This window comes from Danio rerio, chromosome 5, assembly GCF_049306965.1.
Source record: "Danio rerio strain Tuebingen ecotype United States chromosome 5, GRCz12tu, whole genome shotgun sequence".
NCBI lineage: Eukaryota > Metazoa > Chordata > Actinopteri > Cypriniformes > Danionidae > Danio > Danio rerio.
In genome coordinates, this window is record NC_133180.1 from 9,662,876 (window position 1) to 9,677,806 (window position 14,931).

A 14,931-nucleotide genomic window follows, 5' to 3' on the forward strand; every position below is an offset into this window, starting at 1 on the left:
ACAGGGCCTCACAAAGCCTGACAGAACAGTTTGAATAAGCACAGAGAGGAGAGTCACAAAACAGACAAACGATTCTGAACACTGATTCAGTTTAGTGTTCACTGTTGACACCTGCACTAAAGAGATGGACAGACAAGTAGAGAGACCAATAAATAGAAAGATAAGTACATGGACAAACACAGAAACATGAAAACAGACAGACTGATGGACCAACAGACAGATAGACAAATGGAGAGACCAATAAGCAGAAAGATAAGTAGACAGACAGACAGACAGACAGACAGACAAATATATGGATAAACAGACAAATCAGTAGATAGATAGATAGATAGATAGATAGATAGATAGATAGATAGATAGATAGATAGATAGATAGATGGATGGATGGATGGATGGATGGATGGATGGATGGATGGATGGATGGATGGATGGATGGATGGATGGATGGATGGATGGATGGATGGATAGATAGATAGATAGATAGATAGATAGATAGATAGATAGATAGATAGATAGATAGATAGATAGATAGATAGACAGACAGACAGACAGATAGACAGACAGATGTATAAGCAGTTAGATGGACAGACAGACAGACAGATAGATAGATAGATAGACAGACAGACAGACAGACAGATAGATAGATAGACAGACAGACAGACAGAGAGACAGATAGATAGATAGATAGATAGATAGATAGATAGATAGATAGATAGATAGATAGATAGATAGATAGATAGATAGATGGATGGATGGATGGATGGATGGATGGATGGATGGATGGATGGATGGATGGATGGATGGATGGATGGATGGATGGATGGATGGATGGATGGATGGATAGATAGATAGATAGATAGATAGATAGATAGATAGATAGATAGATAGATAGATAGATAGATAGATAGATAGATAGATAGATAGATAGATAGATAGATAGATAGACAGACAGATAGACAGACAGATAGACAGACAGATGGATAAGCAGTTAGATGGACAGACAAACAGACAGACAGATAGATAGATAGATAGATTTACATTTACATTTATTCATTTAGCAGACGCTTTTATCCAAAGCGACTTACAAATGAGGACAGATAGATGGATGGATGGATGGATGGATGGATAGATGGATGGATAGATAGATAGATAGATAGATAGATAGATAGATAGATAGATAGATAGATAGATAGATAGATAGATAGATAGATAGATAGATAGATAGATAGATAGATAGATAGATAGATAGATAGATAGATAGATAGATAGATAGATAGATAGATAGAAAAAAACAGGCAGACAAATAAAGAGGCAGATAGACAGATATGGAGAGATCAATAAATAAAAGGGTAAGTAGACAGACACATAAATGTATAATATTTTTATAATAACAAAAGTTTAACATGACATTAAAGTGCATTTAAATTAATATAATAAACTATCTTAAAACGGAAACATTCCACAAGATCACTAGCTCCCCCAACCGGAAGCCTACTCGCACTGAACGGAAGCGCTGCGGCTCCAGCTGTTATTGTTGACAGACGGAGCTTCGGGGGGAAAATGGCGGTGTCCCGTCGATCCTCACAGCACCAACAAAGCAGCCTACAACCGTCTCCGCGAAACGCCGTAATCGCTTCCCCTCCTCCTGAATCGCCGTCCGCTATTATTCCCGATTCCGCGAGTTTATTGAGCCCTTCAGCCACTGGCGCAGCAGAATGTGGCGCATCGACGATGGAGTCCGCAGCGGCCTCCTCCGCCTCCGCCTCTTCCCCAGACCGGCCCGCCCCGGTAACAGCAGCGGCCGCGGGGGGACCGTCAGTCCTCGGCAGCTCCAGCTGTAGCAGCATTAGCTCCAGCGCGACCGCGGGCAGCCAGAGCCCCGGATCCGGAGCCGCCAGTCCCGGGGAGGCGGTGTGCGGGGCTGGCGGGGCGTTCAGGGAGCTGTTCGAGGCCTGTCGGAATGGAGATGTGTCGCGGGTGAAGAGGCTGGTGGACTCGGTGAATGTGAACGCTAAAGACATGGCCGGACGAAAATCAACCCCTCTGCATTTCGCTGCAGGTATGCGTTTATATTATTGAGGATAACGTTGGTTTTATATTCGCACACTCCGACCATTTTTTTAATTATGCTTTACTATTTTACTGAACGCGAAAGTCGGAGAGTGAGTATATACATGCCATAATATAAACACTGGCTGAGGTAAAGTTGGTTTTATACATTCGGACTTTCTCCTTATTACAGTTTCATAAAAGCATTCTAAATAGGAAAATCACATTAGCAGCTAATGACTATCAAAGTACAACATTATTTTCACAGTGAATTAAATAATGCTTATGTTGTTTTGAATGCTTCATATGCGATTTCAGGCCGATTATTCAAATTAGCGTGGTATACAGTAGAGTTGCACAATATATCGTTTCAGCATTAGCATTCAGCATTAACTTATATCGATTCGCAATAGTCACACCACAGGATAAATGCAATTTTAAGTTTTAATTTATTATTTGCATGTGTTTTTAATGCCTGTAATTGTAAGCATTCAGATATAAGAAATTGCATTATTTCCGACCTTAACTAACTATTACATTTATTTATTTTTTTATTATTTTAATATTTTACTATATTTGAATACTGTTAGACTCGGAAAACAATAAAACGTTTTATTTCAATTATGTCCTTTTCTTGATTGTATTTATAGATTGTTATGCGTGAAAATACTTACAACACATGCAAATACAGAAATGCACTGCAAATAGCGTAGACCACACCGAAAATGTGTCTGGGGCAACAAAAAGTTAATAAATTGTTTATTAGATTTTATGGAGATGAAAATAGTAATAATTTGTTCATCAATATCTGACTAAACACGTGCATGAAAATACCATCAACACTTGCAGCTACTGAAATGCACTGCAAATAGCACAGACCACAACGAAAATAGACCCCAAAATTTTAAAGGATTTTTTATTATATTTTATGGAGATGCACTCTCACTGCAGAATCATCCCAATTAATCTAACTCTAAATTCTTTTCAAATAGAGATATTAAGTCATCTGGTGAATTTGTATTCATATCACAATAGATATCGCAAAATTAAAAAAAATATTGCAATGTTAAATTTTCCCAATTTCGTGCAGCCCTAGTTACATCACAGGATTAGATTCATGATGACCATGTTATTTTATGTTTGATTCTTCAATTTCTGTACTTAAATACTGTTAAACCAACACAATCTCACGCCAATTTGTAACTTTTTGATTTAGTGGCTAATTTGTATTAATTAATTTGTATATAATTTGTAGTAGAAGTATAAACCAGGCTTTAGTCTGCTGCCCCTGTGACCCAGCCCCGGATAAGCAGATGAAAATGATGATGAGGTTCTAAGTTCTGTTTGTTAAAACCAATGCTTTTTAAAGTAATATTCTTGTATGAATGGAAAGCAAATTACGTTTGTCGTCTCCCTTTTTTGCTGATCAGAAAAATTTGACTCAAAAACTATAGTGTGATCCGAACCGTGAGATTTATGATCCATCACACCACTAGTAACTGTCAGTTTAACAAACAAAAAAAGCGGACAAAACATGCTTATCTCTATTGGAATGTCCCTATATTGTTTACCACACTAACGTTATTTGAATATTCGGTCTCAAATCGCATTTAAGCATGACTTCAAAACAAAGTTAGCAATAATTAATCAACTGTTAACATTTAATTTTTCAGTTTGGCTTTTTATTTTAATAATGGCAGTGGAAGTGGCACTTGATGTGGAAATGCAGTGAAAATGAAATGTTAAATTGGCAACTTCATTTTAATTATCAATTTGACAGGGACAATGTGTTGTCAAAGTGAAAATGAAAATTAAATAATTTAATTTCCTTTTCAATTTTCGCAGATATTTTGCAAACAGTGTTTTTAAATGAAATTGTTAATCTGATTTTCATTTTCATTTCCAATGTTTATTTGATTTATTTAAAATTGGCAGGATTTACCTTCCATAGCTAATATGATTTCCCCTTTTATAATTTGCAAAGCATAGTTTTCTGAGATTATATTATGGTGAAAGTCTGAATGTATGAATTTAAAACCAACTTTACCTCAATTGCATTTATTATATTTATGCTAATGCTTCTACTTACAATAAAATGTCATACTTGTGTTTTTTTGGAGCTACTATAATTTTTTTATATATATAAGCATGGAATTTTAATATAGAAATATAACTATTAATACACAAGTGTGTGGTGTTTATACAGAAATTATGTACTGTCTGTTCTCAATGTTCATGTGTCACGTCATAATCTCTCATAATGTGTCATTTGAAGCCAATTTGCATGTGTAAAAGAAGTTTTTTGAGGTGTAAATGCGAAGCTGTGATGGATTGCACAGTCCTGAAAGAGCCGTCTTTATTGCACATTATGCCTGTGAGTGTGAACTGAAAATCTACTAAAAATGTGTTATAATTATTATTTTAAACTGTAAATTATCCTGCAGTCGAAAATGAGCAGCGTGGACTGAAATGCAAATTAACCAGCATTATTTTAGGGTGTGGAGCTTTTTTTTTTAAATTTGACGCTGAAAATGTATGTCTGTGCATACCGTGAATCATATAGTCTAAGTACATATTTAATTATGGATACCTTTAGATTTACTGTTCAGGAATCCAAAATTAGTTAATAACACCTTTGTAAGCTTGCTTAATGGTTAAAGGTCTATTATGTCATAAGCCAGGTAAAGTCCCGCAGTGTGGCATCTCTACATAACAAAAGATTTTCACCATTACTAAGGGTGCAATTTTGGGTGATCTCATATCAACTGACTGTATGGATTGTCTGTAATGCTGCAGAAGTGTTTAAATTAGCCGACTAATGACAGCTAGTCTTTCAAGATCTTGTTTTATGTTTAATGAAGAAAGAAATGTCATGAAAATTGTAGTTCACCCATTTTAAAGAAATGCAGTTTTAAACTTGCACAATTACCAAACACAAATACATTATTTCAAATGGGATAGTTCACCCAAAAAATACATTTACTCACCCTCAAGTGTTTTTTATTTCTATTTTTATTTATTTATTAATTAATTAAAAAGTCCCATTGAGTTAGTGGGGTAACAGGGGTCCGTTCTTCGCACATGGATTACTCAGTTGGCTGTATTTGGATGTTGACGATTTGACACGATCCAGGATCGTTTCGTTCTTCAAAGCTGATCCGAGAGTTGTTGTCATAGCAACAGTTCTGCTAGGTCAAACCTGATCGGGAGCAGGTTCAATTCATATAAACAGGATTAGATCGGCTCAGTTCAAGCAAAGATAATACAGAAAGTATGTTCCGAATTCTGATATTTTCTTACAGTAGTAGTTATATACACTTGGGAAAATGGTAAATATTTTTTTAACTATATATATATAAAGTTATAGTTATTTATAAAATAAATAATGTTATACATATTAATAAAACTTATGCAATCTGCACCCTCGAAATGAAAGTACAAAGACTGCCACCTGGTGGTGCAAAGAGAAAATGTATTGATATGAACTTTTTAGATCGCTTTAGTACAAATTGTGTATAATAGAAATACACAATATGTGACTTTTTAAAAGCAATAATACATTTATGCAGTCATAAACATGTTTTGATAGTTAATATGCCAGTGATTTGATGCTTCACAAAAGTTGCAGACGCCTTTACCAATATCAAAATGCTTTTGTAAACAACCAGTTATTTTTTACACTGGTCAAAAAAACGGCTAGTATAATAAAGAAAATCTTTTCTAAATGTAGAACTAAATACATTGATTTGCATTTAAATACATGATGAATACTCTTGACACATGAAAGTGTAAAGCCTGCAGCTCACAACAAATGTGGTTATTGTTAAGTTAAAGTTATTGCGTGTCATATTTAACAAGCCGTTTACTACTAATTTGATGTAATTTTGCTCACATGGATGATGACATCAGATGATGTCATTACGCTGCTGTGCCGTCAGCCAATCGCTGCATTGCTGATCATGATTTCGAGGATCGATAGATCTGTCCTTCACAACACGCAGCGATCTCAGATCAGTTCATCCAGACATTTTAATCTGATTCATGAACTTGTTTGAAGAACCAAATTAGCGAGAGATCAGTTATCAAGATTGAAAGATCCAGGATCTGCCAAATCATCTTAGATCCTTTAAGCGAGATACGAAGAACGGACCCTAGATCACAAATCTCAGGGTTCGAATCACACTGGGTTTTTTTGTCACAGATCGGACCATTTTTCGAATCAGCCAAATAGGGGAGGAGACAAATGTAATTTGCTTTTCATTTATTACAAAAACAGCACTGCAAGACACTTTTGGTTATAACAAACAGAACACAGAAGCTGTAATTAAAAAAAAAAAAAAATCTGCTGACTAAAAATTAAATATTTAGTACTGTGAAAAATTCACTGTTACTACTACTGTTGCTGATAACGCTATATGCAGAAATCTAACATTTTACTTTGTACAACCCACATTTATTTTTAGTCTCATTTTCAATAAATTCTTCAGTTATTCACTTATAAAACTTCATGTTTCATTGCTAGATGATCAGTTTTGAAGAATTATTCAGTGGCATATTTTTGGATGGCTGGTTGTCGCCACCTATTGCTTAAATAATGTAATTGCTGCCTACAACTTTCAATTTTGAGTGTCAAGTGAACTGATTTGAATGAGGCGAGAGCTGATCTCTCTGCAATCGTTACAAATTTGGGATTAATCTACAAGTAAAAAATTGTACTGCGGAGTCCTGGTCAAGCATAGGACAAAGTTACAAAAATATACATATCACAACATTTATACACACTCAAAAATAATATAAACCATAATCAATTATTAAAACATAGACAGACTTTAAAGTATTTTTAAATACAGCAATGGTACAGATTCCATATGTAGTACGAAGCTTTATGAGTTTATTTTCTCTGTTGAAAACAGATTTTTTGAATAATGTTGGAAATATAAAAAGGCAGTCATTGAGATTAACAGTTCTATGGAAGTCAATGGCCACCGGTTTCCAACTTTCTTCAAAATATTTTCTTTTGCGTTTAACATAACAGGAAGAAATGGTGCAGAGTAAACGGTGACAGAATTTTCACTTTCGGGTGATCTATGCCTTTAACATTAAACCTGTTGTTCATGATTTTATGCACTATTCTAATTCATTTCTTCATATTCGATTGATTCCATTTTAAACTGATTGGCGTTTGTGATGTTTGACAGGCTTCGGCAGAAAGGATGTTGTCGAGCATCTCCTGCAAACCGGAGCCAACGTTCATTCCCGTGATGATGGTGGTCTGATCCCGCTCCATAACGCTTGCTCATTCGGCCACGCAGAAGTGGTCAGCCTGCTGTTGTGTAGCGGCGCCGACCCCAACGCTCGAGACAACTGGAACTACACACCTCTGCATGAGGCCGCCATCAAAGGCAAAATAGACGTCTGCATCGGTATGGATTCATATTATATCAGTTTAGCTCCTTCAGGCCATTAAAGGATTGGTTAATTTTCAGAATAGAACATATCATTTACAGCTCACGCGCTTGTCATCCAATTAGATTATTTCTTTCTTTAGTCGAAAGGGAATCTTAATGTTTTCTATATTTAATGGACTTATATGATGCTCAGCTTAGATGCCTGAACTTTCAAATCAATGCAGCTTCAAATAGCTCAACATGACCCCATTTAACAAATATTATTTATTTATTTAATTGCTGCATGTTATTGGAAAAATCTGACATTGCGATATTTAGTTTTTCTGTCATTATATATTGTATTCTTGTTAGCTGCAACGCTCTTTGGGAAGATTTGATTTTATATCGATTGGTTGGTATGGTCAAGTCTTTTTCTGTGCATTGTATCATATATAAAATATTGATCATAATAAATTACAAGCTTTCACACATACAACAGAGCAAAGATGAAAGGTTTTCTGGAGAGTCTAACCGTATTCAGGTACAGAAATTTAACAATCAAGCGTAAAATAGCATGATCATCATTGTATAAATGATTTTAAAATAATAATTTCTTTTTTTTTTTTCTAATCTTTAACAAATCCTGCGATGTGACTATTGCAGATACATTGCGGTATCGATGTTCAAACGACATATTATGCAGCATATATATATATATATATATATATATATATATATATATATATATATATATATATATACATATATATATATATATATATATATATATATATATATATATATATATATATATATATATATATATATATATATATATATATACCACAAATTATTATTATTATTTTTTTGAAATTCAAAGTTCACTATATGAAGAAACATGCTGAAATGTTTCCTCAAAAAACTTAATTTCATTTAGACTGTGGAAAGAAAGATTTTAACATCTTGGATGACAAGGGGGTGAGTAAATTATCTGTATATATTTGGTTTGCAAGTGAACTGATTCTGAAATGACACCAAATTCCAGTCTAAACTCATGGCGATTCGTAAAGTTTTGATTTGGTAGCTAGTTACATTTAATTTATTGATTATTATATTCGTTTATTGATTATGTATTTAATTCTAATGATTCTTATGTTTTAGTATGATTTGCTCATCCTTCAATGAGGTGAAGGAATCAAATAATATGAATTTCTTTAGAATTAGCCACCTTTCTGACAAAATAGTTTGCTGCAGAGATTGCTGCAATTCTAACGATTTCATATCTTATCTAATAACTCAGAATCTGGGCTTCCATTCTAACGTAAAGCAAATCTTTTTAAAGGTTCCATAAAGTGCTTTGTGATGTGCATTTTTTATTCATTAGCTTTTTCATCCATATTTTGGATATGCGCAAAAAAAAAAAAATAAGTCGATGGAAACCGCAAGATGCGCATAAAAAGATTTGTTCGCATAACTGCGTAGGATTAACTTTTTATTCGATAAGAAAAGATGCGAATAAACTATGATGGAAACACTTTTACAGCACAAATTCCAGTATGTGTTTTAAAAAGTGTGATTTTGTTGTGAGAGATCATGTGATGATAAAAATGTGTGTGAATGGACAAACCAGCAGGCTGAGCACATTGTAGAACATCTAAAATGTTGTTTTGGTCAATCTAAGGGTGCTTTCACACCTAGAGTTTTGTTTCGGAACCTGTCTCGTTTGCCCAGTTAGCGCAGTTCGTTTGGCAAATGTGAAACCAGCAATTGCGGTCGGATCCGCGCCAAAACAATCGCTTGAATGAGGTGGTCTCGGCTCGATTGAAACGAACTCTGGAGCGGATCGATTGTAGTGAAAATCAATACACTCTGAAGCCAGTTCTATCACAGTGTTTTATGGATATGTAATAGGCATATGGCTATATTAAGAGAGAGATTTTGAGTAGGGCAGGAGCCGGGAGGTCATTCAACAGACATCCTAAGTCTCCCGGGAGTTTCAGGAGTCACGTGTCTCCTTCCCGGTCCTAAAATACGTCATGCACCTTCTCACCCCTCCCCACTGCATCCCTCCTCGCTCTTCAGACACGTCGCGCGCACCTTGTCAAACACCACCAAACCACTACCATACCCCTGACAGCTGAGCGGGACTCTACAAAATAAACCGTGAAACTCTGACCAATGTGAGGAGAGTTTACTCACACGTGACGTGTTTTAGCTATTTTGGTCCGTTTAGAAACTTTGCCGTGTGAAAGGAAACCGCACCAAGAACAAAGAGCAACAATGTAACAATTTTAATCCCTGTTTCGGAACAACTGAATCGATTCACAGGTGTGAAAGCACCCTAAAATGCCTTAACCGTTTCAGTATTAGTGTTATCATATTATTAATGACTTCCAGAATCAAGAGCATCTGTGCTCCACGTCTCACACCTTCAAGCACCACCGTGTATTCACTGCGTGTCAGCATACTGCCTTCTGAAGTCATTTATTAAGGAAGAAAAGATTCCCGCAGCTTCTCCTTCCGCAGCAAATTCCGTCTTTACTGTTGATATGTGGTGACACTTAACCAGGAAGGGATTTTTTTTTTCTTTGACTTGTTGAATGGAAACGCTTAAAGTTAATTCGCATTTTTGAATGGAAACATGGCTAATGTTTGATGTAATCGCAACTGAGAAATGAAGAGAGGGTGGGACATAGTGTAGCTCCTCCCCTTTAAAAAAATCAGCCAATAGCGTTTTGTTTTTTTAATCACTGTTCTGCCAGTGAGAGTGCTTAAGTGCATCAAATGAAAAGCAAATGAGAAGAGACTGAGGCATTTCAGATACTAGAAAGCATTTGATTGGTCAGGGTTTGATAAGAAACTGAAGTATGATGTGACGTGAATAAAACCTTTGATTCAGTTAGGCGGAGGTGACAAACTGCAAGCTTTGGATGCTTATAACAGATTTATATTCTCTAAACACAATGGTGGAATGGAATGGTGGAAACCAGCTGATGTTGTGTTCCAGCATGCTGCAGTATGGCTGTGTTGTGATAGTAATGTTGTTGTCCTGCAGTGTTTGTCTCTTACACCCTGATGTCATAGAGCTCTGAATACCTCTGTGCTGAAACAGCACTCTGTGTGTGTGTGTGACTGTGGGAAACTGACAGTGGCTCTGATCAGATGATTACATTGTGAATGGGGTTTGTCAGAGTATGATAACTGTAACTGTGTAAAAGTGTGAAATCAAGTTTTCCATAAATCAGGAGCCTGTACTTTAAAGCCAGTTTCAGTTTAGATTGCACCAATTCTGGATTTTAGGCACCAAGAAGCTCAGCTGCTCCATAATACCATGGAAACAAAGAGTTTCAAGTCCAACTGCAGATGTGATTTAGGCTAGCTTTTTATTGCAGATGGTGCTCTAGGCTAGTTTTTAATTAGAAGACTGCACTTTAGGCTAGTTTTTTAAACAGGCGGTGCTCTAGGCTAGTTTTTTTGCAGCAGATGGTGCTCTAGATGAGTTTTTTTTTTCTTTTTCTTTTTTTTTACAGCAGACAGCACTCTAGGCTACTTTTTTTTTTACAGTAGACAGTGCTGTAGGCTAGTTTTATTTACAGCAGATGGTGCTCTAGATTAGTTTTTTTTTTTTTTTTACAGCAAACTGCACTCTAGGCTAGTTTTTTGAGCAGACGGTGCTCTAGGCTAGTTTTTTTTACAGCAGATGGTGCTCTAGGGTAGTTTTTAGTCAAAATACTGCACTCTAGGCTAGTTTTTTGAGCAGACGGCGCTCTAGGCTATTTTTTACAGCAGATGGTGCTCTAGGGTAGTTTTTAGTCAAAATACTGCACTCTAGGCTAGTTTTTTGAGCAGACGGCGCTCTAGGCTGTTTTTTTTTTACAGCAGATGGTGCTCTAGATTAGTTTTTTTAATAGCAGACAGTGCTCTTGGCTAGTTTTTTTTACAGCAGACAGTGCTCTAAGCTAGTTTTTTTTACAGCAGACAGTGCTCTAGGCTAGTTTTTTTACAGCAGATGGTGCTCTAGATTTATTATTTTTTTACATTTTTTTTTACAGCAGACTGCACTCCAGGCTAGTTTTTTAAAATTTTTTTTTTTTTTTTTTACAGCCGACAGTTTTCTAGGCTAGTATTTTTTTTTTTTACAGCAGACAGTGCTCTAGGCTAGTTTTACTAACAGCAGATGGTGCTGTAGATTAGTTTTTTTAAATATTTTTTTTACAGCAGACTGCACTCTAGGCTGGTTTTTTGAGCAGACAGTGCTCTAGGCTAGTTATATACAGCAGACAGTGCTCTAGCCTAGTTTTTTTTTTTTTTTTACATCAAACAGCGCTCTAGGCTAGTTTTTTTACAACAAAAGGTGCTCTAGTTTAGTTTTGTTTTACAGCAGACAGTGCTCTAGGCTACTTTTTTACAGCAGACGGTGCTCTAGGCAAGTTTTTTTACAGCAGATGATGCTCTGGGCTAGTTTTTTTTACAGTAGATGGCGCTCTAGGGTAGTTTTTTACAGCAGACGATGCTCTAGGCTAGTTTTTTTTTTACAGCAGACAGTGCGCTGGGCTAGTTTTTTACAGCAGACAGTCCTCTAGGCTACTTTTTTACAGCAGACGGTGCTCTAGGCAAGTTTTTTACAGCAGATGATACTCTGGGCTAGTTTTTTTTACAGTAGATGGCGCTCTAGGGTGGTTTTTTGAGCAGACGGCGCTCTAGGCTAGTTTTTTTTTTACAGCAGATGGTGCTCTAGATTAGTTTTTTTTACAGCAGACAGCGCTCTTGGCTAGTTTTTTTTTACACCAGACAGTGCTCTAAGCTAGTTTTTTTTACAGCAGACAGTGCTCTAAGCTAGTTTTTTTACAGCAGACAGTGCTCTAGGCTAGTTTTTTTTTTTTTTTTTTTTTTACAGCCGACAGTTTTCTAAGCTATTTTTTTTTTTTTACAGCGGACAGTGCTCTAGGCTAGTTTTACTAACAGCAGATGGTGCTCTAGATTAGTTTTTTAAATATTTTTTTTTACAGCAGACTGCACTCTAGGCTGGTTTTTTGAGCAGACAGTGCTCTAGGCTAGTTATATACAGCAGACAGTGCTCTAGCCTAGTTTTTTTTTTTTACATCAAACAGCGCTCTAGGCTAGTTTTTTACAACAAAAGGTGCCTCTAGTTTAGTTTTGTTTTACAGCAGACAGTGCTCTAGGCTACTTTTTTGCAGCAGACGGTGCTCTAGGCAAGTTTTTTACAGCAGATGATGCTCTGGGCTAGTTTTTTTACAGTAGATGACGCTCTAGGTTAGTTTTTTTTTTACAGCAGACGATGCTCTAGGCTAGTTTTTTTACAGCAGACAGTGCTCTGGGCTAGTTTTTTACAGCAGACAGTGCTCTAGGCTACTTTTTTACAGCAGACGGTGCTCTAGGCAAGTTTTTTACAGCAGATGATGCTCTGGGCTAGTTTTTTTACAGTAGATGGCGCTCTAGGGTAGTTTTTTACAGCAAACGATGCTCTAGGCTAGTTTTTTACAGCAGACAGTGCTCTAGGCTAGTTTTTTTTTACTGCAGACAGTGTTCTAGACACGTTTTTTTAAAAAGCAGACTGCGCTCTGAGCTAGTGTTTTTTTTTTTTTTTTACATCAAACAGCGCTCTAGGCTAGTTTTTTTACAACAAAAGGTGCTCTAGTTTAGTTTTTTATAGCAGACAGTACTCTAGGCTACTTTTTACAGCAGATGGTGCTCTTGGCAAGTTTTTTACAGCAGATGTTGTTTGGGCTAGTTTTTTACAGCAGATGATGCGTTGGGCTAGTTTTTTACATCAGATGGTGCTCTAGGCTAGTGTTTTACAGTAGACGATGCTCTACGCTAGTTTTTACAGCAGACAGTGCTCTAGGCTAGTTTTTTTTTTACAGCAGACAGCGTTTAGACACGTTTTTAAAAGCAGACTGCACTCTAGGCTAGTTTTTTTTCTACATCAAACAGCGCTCTAGGCTAGTTTTTGACAACAAAGGCCCTTAAGATAGTTTTTTTACAGCAGACGATGCTCTAGGCTAGTTTTTTTTTTTAAAGCAGATGGCGCTCTAGGGTAGGTTTTACAGCAGACAATGCTCTAGGCTAGTTTTTTTTACAGCAGACAGCGCTCTAGGCTAGTTTTTTTTTACTGCAGACAGCGCTCTAGGCTAGTTTTTAACAGCAGATGGCGCTCTAGGCTAGTTTTTAACAGCAAATGGCGCTCTAGGTTACTTTTTATAGCAGATGGCACTTTAGGCTAGTTTTTAACTGCAGACGGTGCTCTACGGTAGTTTTTTTTTTTTTTTTTTTTTTTTTTTTACAGCAAATTGCACTCTAGGCTACAGCCACAAACATAATGAAAGGTCAATTTGCACAATAAGAGTTAATGAAATCTATTAGTGGTAACCGTAACACTATCTGTTGCACTGAGTTTAGTATTGTTTAGTTTCAGTCTTGTGACGGTGTTATGTTTTTCACAGTGTTGCTTCAGCACGGTGCTGATCCAAATATCAGAAACACTGACGGCAAATCAGCTCTGGATCTGGCAGACCCTTCTGCTAAGACCGTCCTCACTGGTAAGACTCAGAGTTAATGCTTTACAGTTATTAACACACACACAGGCCGATAATGAACAAGAGACATAAATTGAAGGCATTGTTAATATTGCGATAATGTGCTGTATGTGTTCTACACACTGTAAGAGTTCATTGACTCGTTTTTCCATTCCAATGCTTTTCCATTGTATTCATGTTAGACTTTTGCAGATTCTGTCTGACACAAAATCATCATCTAGAGTCTGCCTGACACCTGCTGTCTTTGTTTTTCAGGTGAATATAAGAAGGATGAACTATTGGAAGCAGCGAGGTAAGCTTATGGCACAATAACTGTCTTTTAATATCAATGGTTTGCTAAAATAAACATTTCAAGTGAGTTTTGGTCAGTTGTTGATGGTTGTAGTTTTGAATGAATAAATCACAGTTTGTTTGTTTGTATGAATGAATGGCATGTGGTATTTTCTGTGTGTGTTATTTCACTGTATGAGGATATAAATTTCATCTTCAGTGTTTTACAGTTTATGTGAGAACTTATTGTGTCATGTACACAGAAATGTACTTGGCAACAACCTATCGTAATTAAGGTTTTGTTTAATTTAAAGAAATTGTGATAGAAATATATTACTGTTGTACAGCAAAACATATGAAACTCAATGTAAGAATAATAAAACTAAAGAAATGATAAAATATCATTCAAAAACAGTTGCACAACTGTTATTCCATGTTTTAGTTTTAACAGGAATAAAACAGAATCTGTGAAAGTCTTAATTTGTAGGGGCTCCAACAATGCATTTTCTTGTGCAAAATTAAATTAAACCATGTGTTAATATTTAAAAAAATCCAGACAATTCCAGATTTAGTTACAATTGAGTTATCCATTTTTGCTACTATTCTTTTAAAGACTAGTCACTATAGTTAATTTCCAAATGACACACCATGCACTTATACAGTCAAAC

The 14,931-nt window shown here is 36.0% G+C and overlaps 1 protein-coding gene across 6 annotated transcripts in view; it reads left to right on the top strand.

The window, feature by feature from the left end:
- Positions 1–1,514: 1,514 nt before the first annotated feature.
- tnksb (tankyrase, TRF1-interacting ankyrin-related ADP-ribose polymerase b) overlaps positions 1,515–14,931 on the top strand; it is a 63,212-nt gene continuing 49,795 nt past the window's right edge. For 5 of the 6 annotated variants that reach the window (XR_012406037.1, XM_073950814.1, XM_005171743.5 and 2 more), the window contains exons 1-4: positions 1,537–2,059; positions 7,248–7,472; positions 13,901–13,996; positions 14,249–14,285. Coding sequence is in view for 4 of the 6 variants with exons in the window: in XM_005171743.5 (XP_005171800.1) it covers positions 1,561–2,059; positions 7,248–7,472; positions 13,901–13,996; positions 14,249–14,285 (857 nt within the window). In the remaining 2 variants the exon portion in view is untranslated. 6 annotated transcript variants of the gene reach the window in all.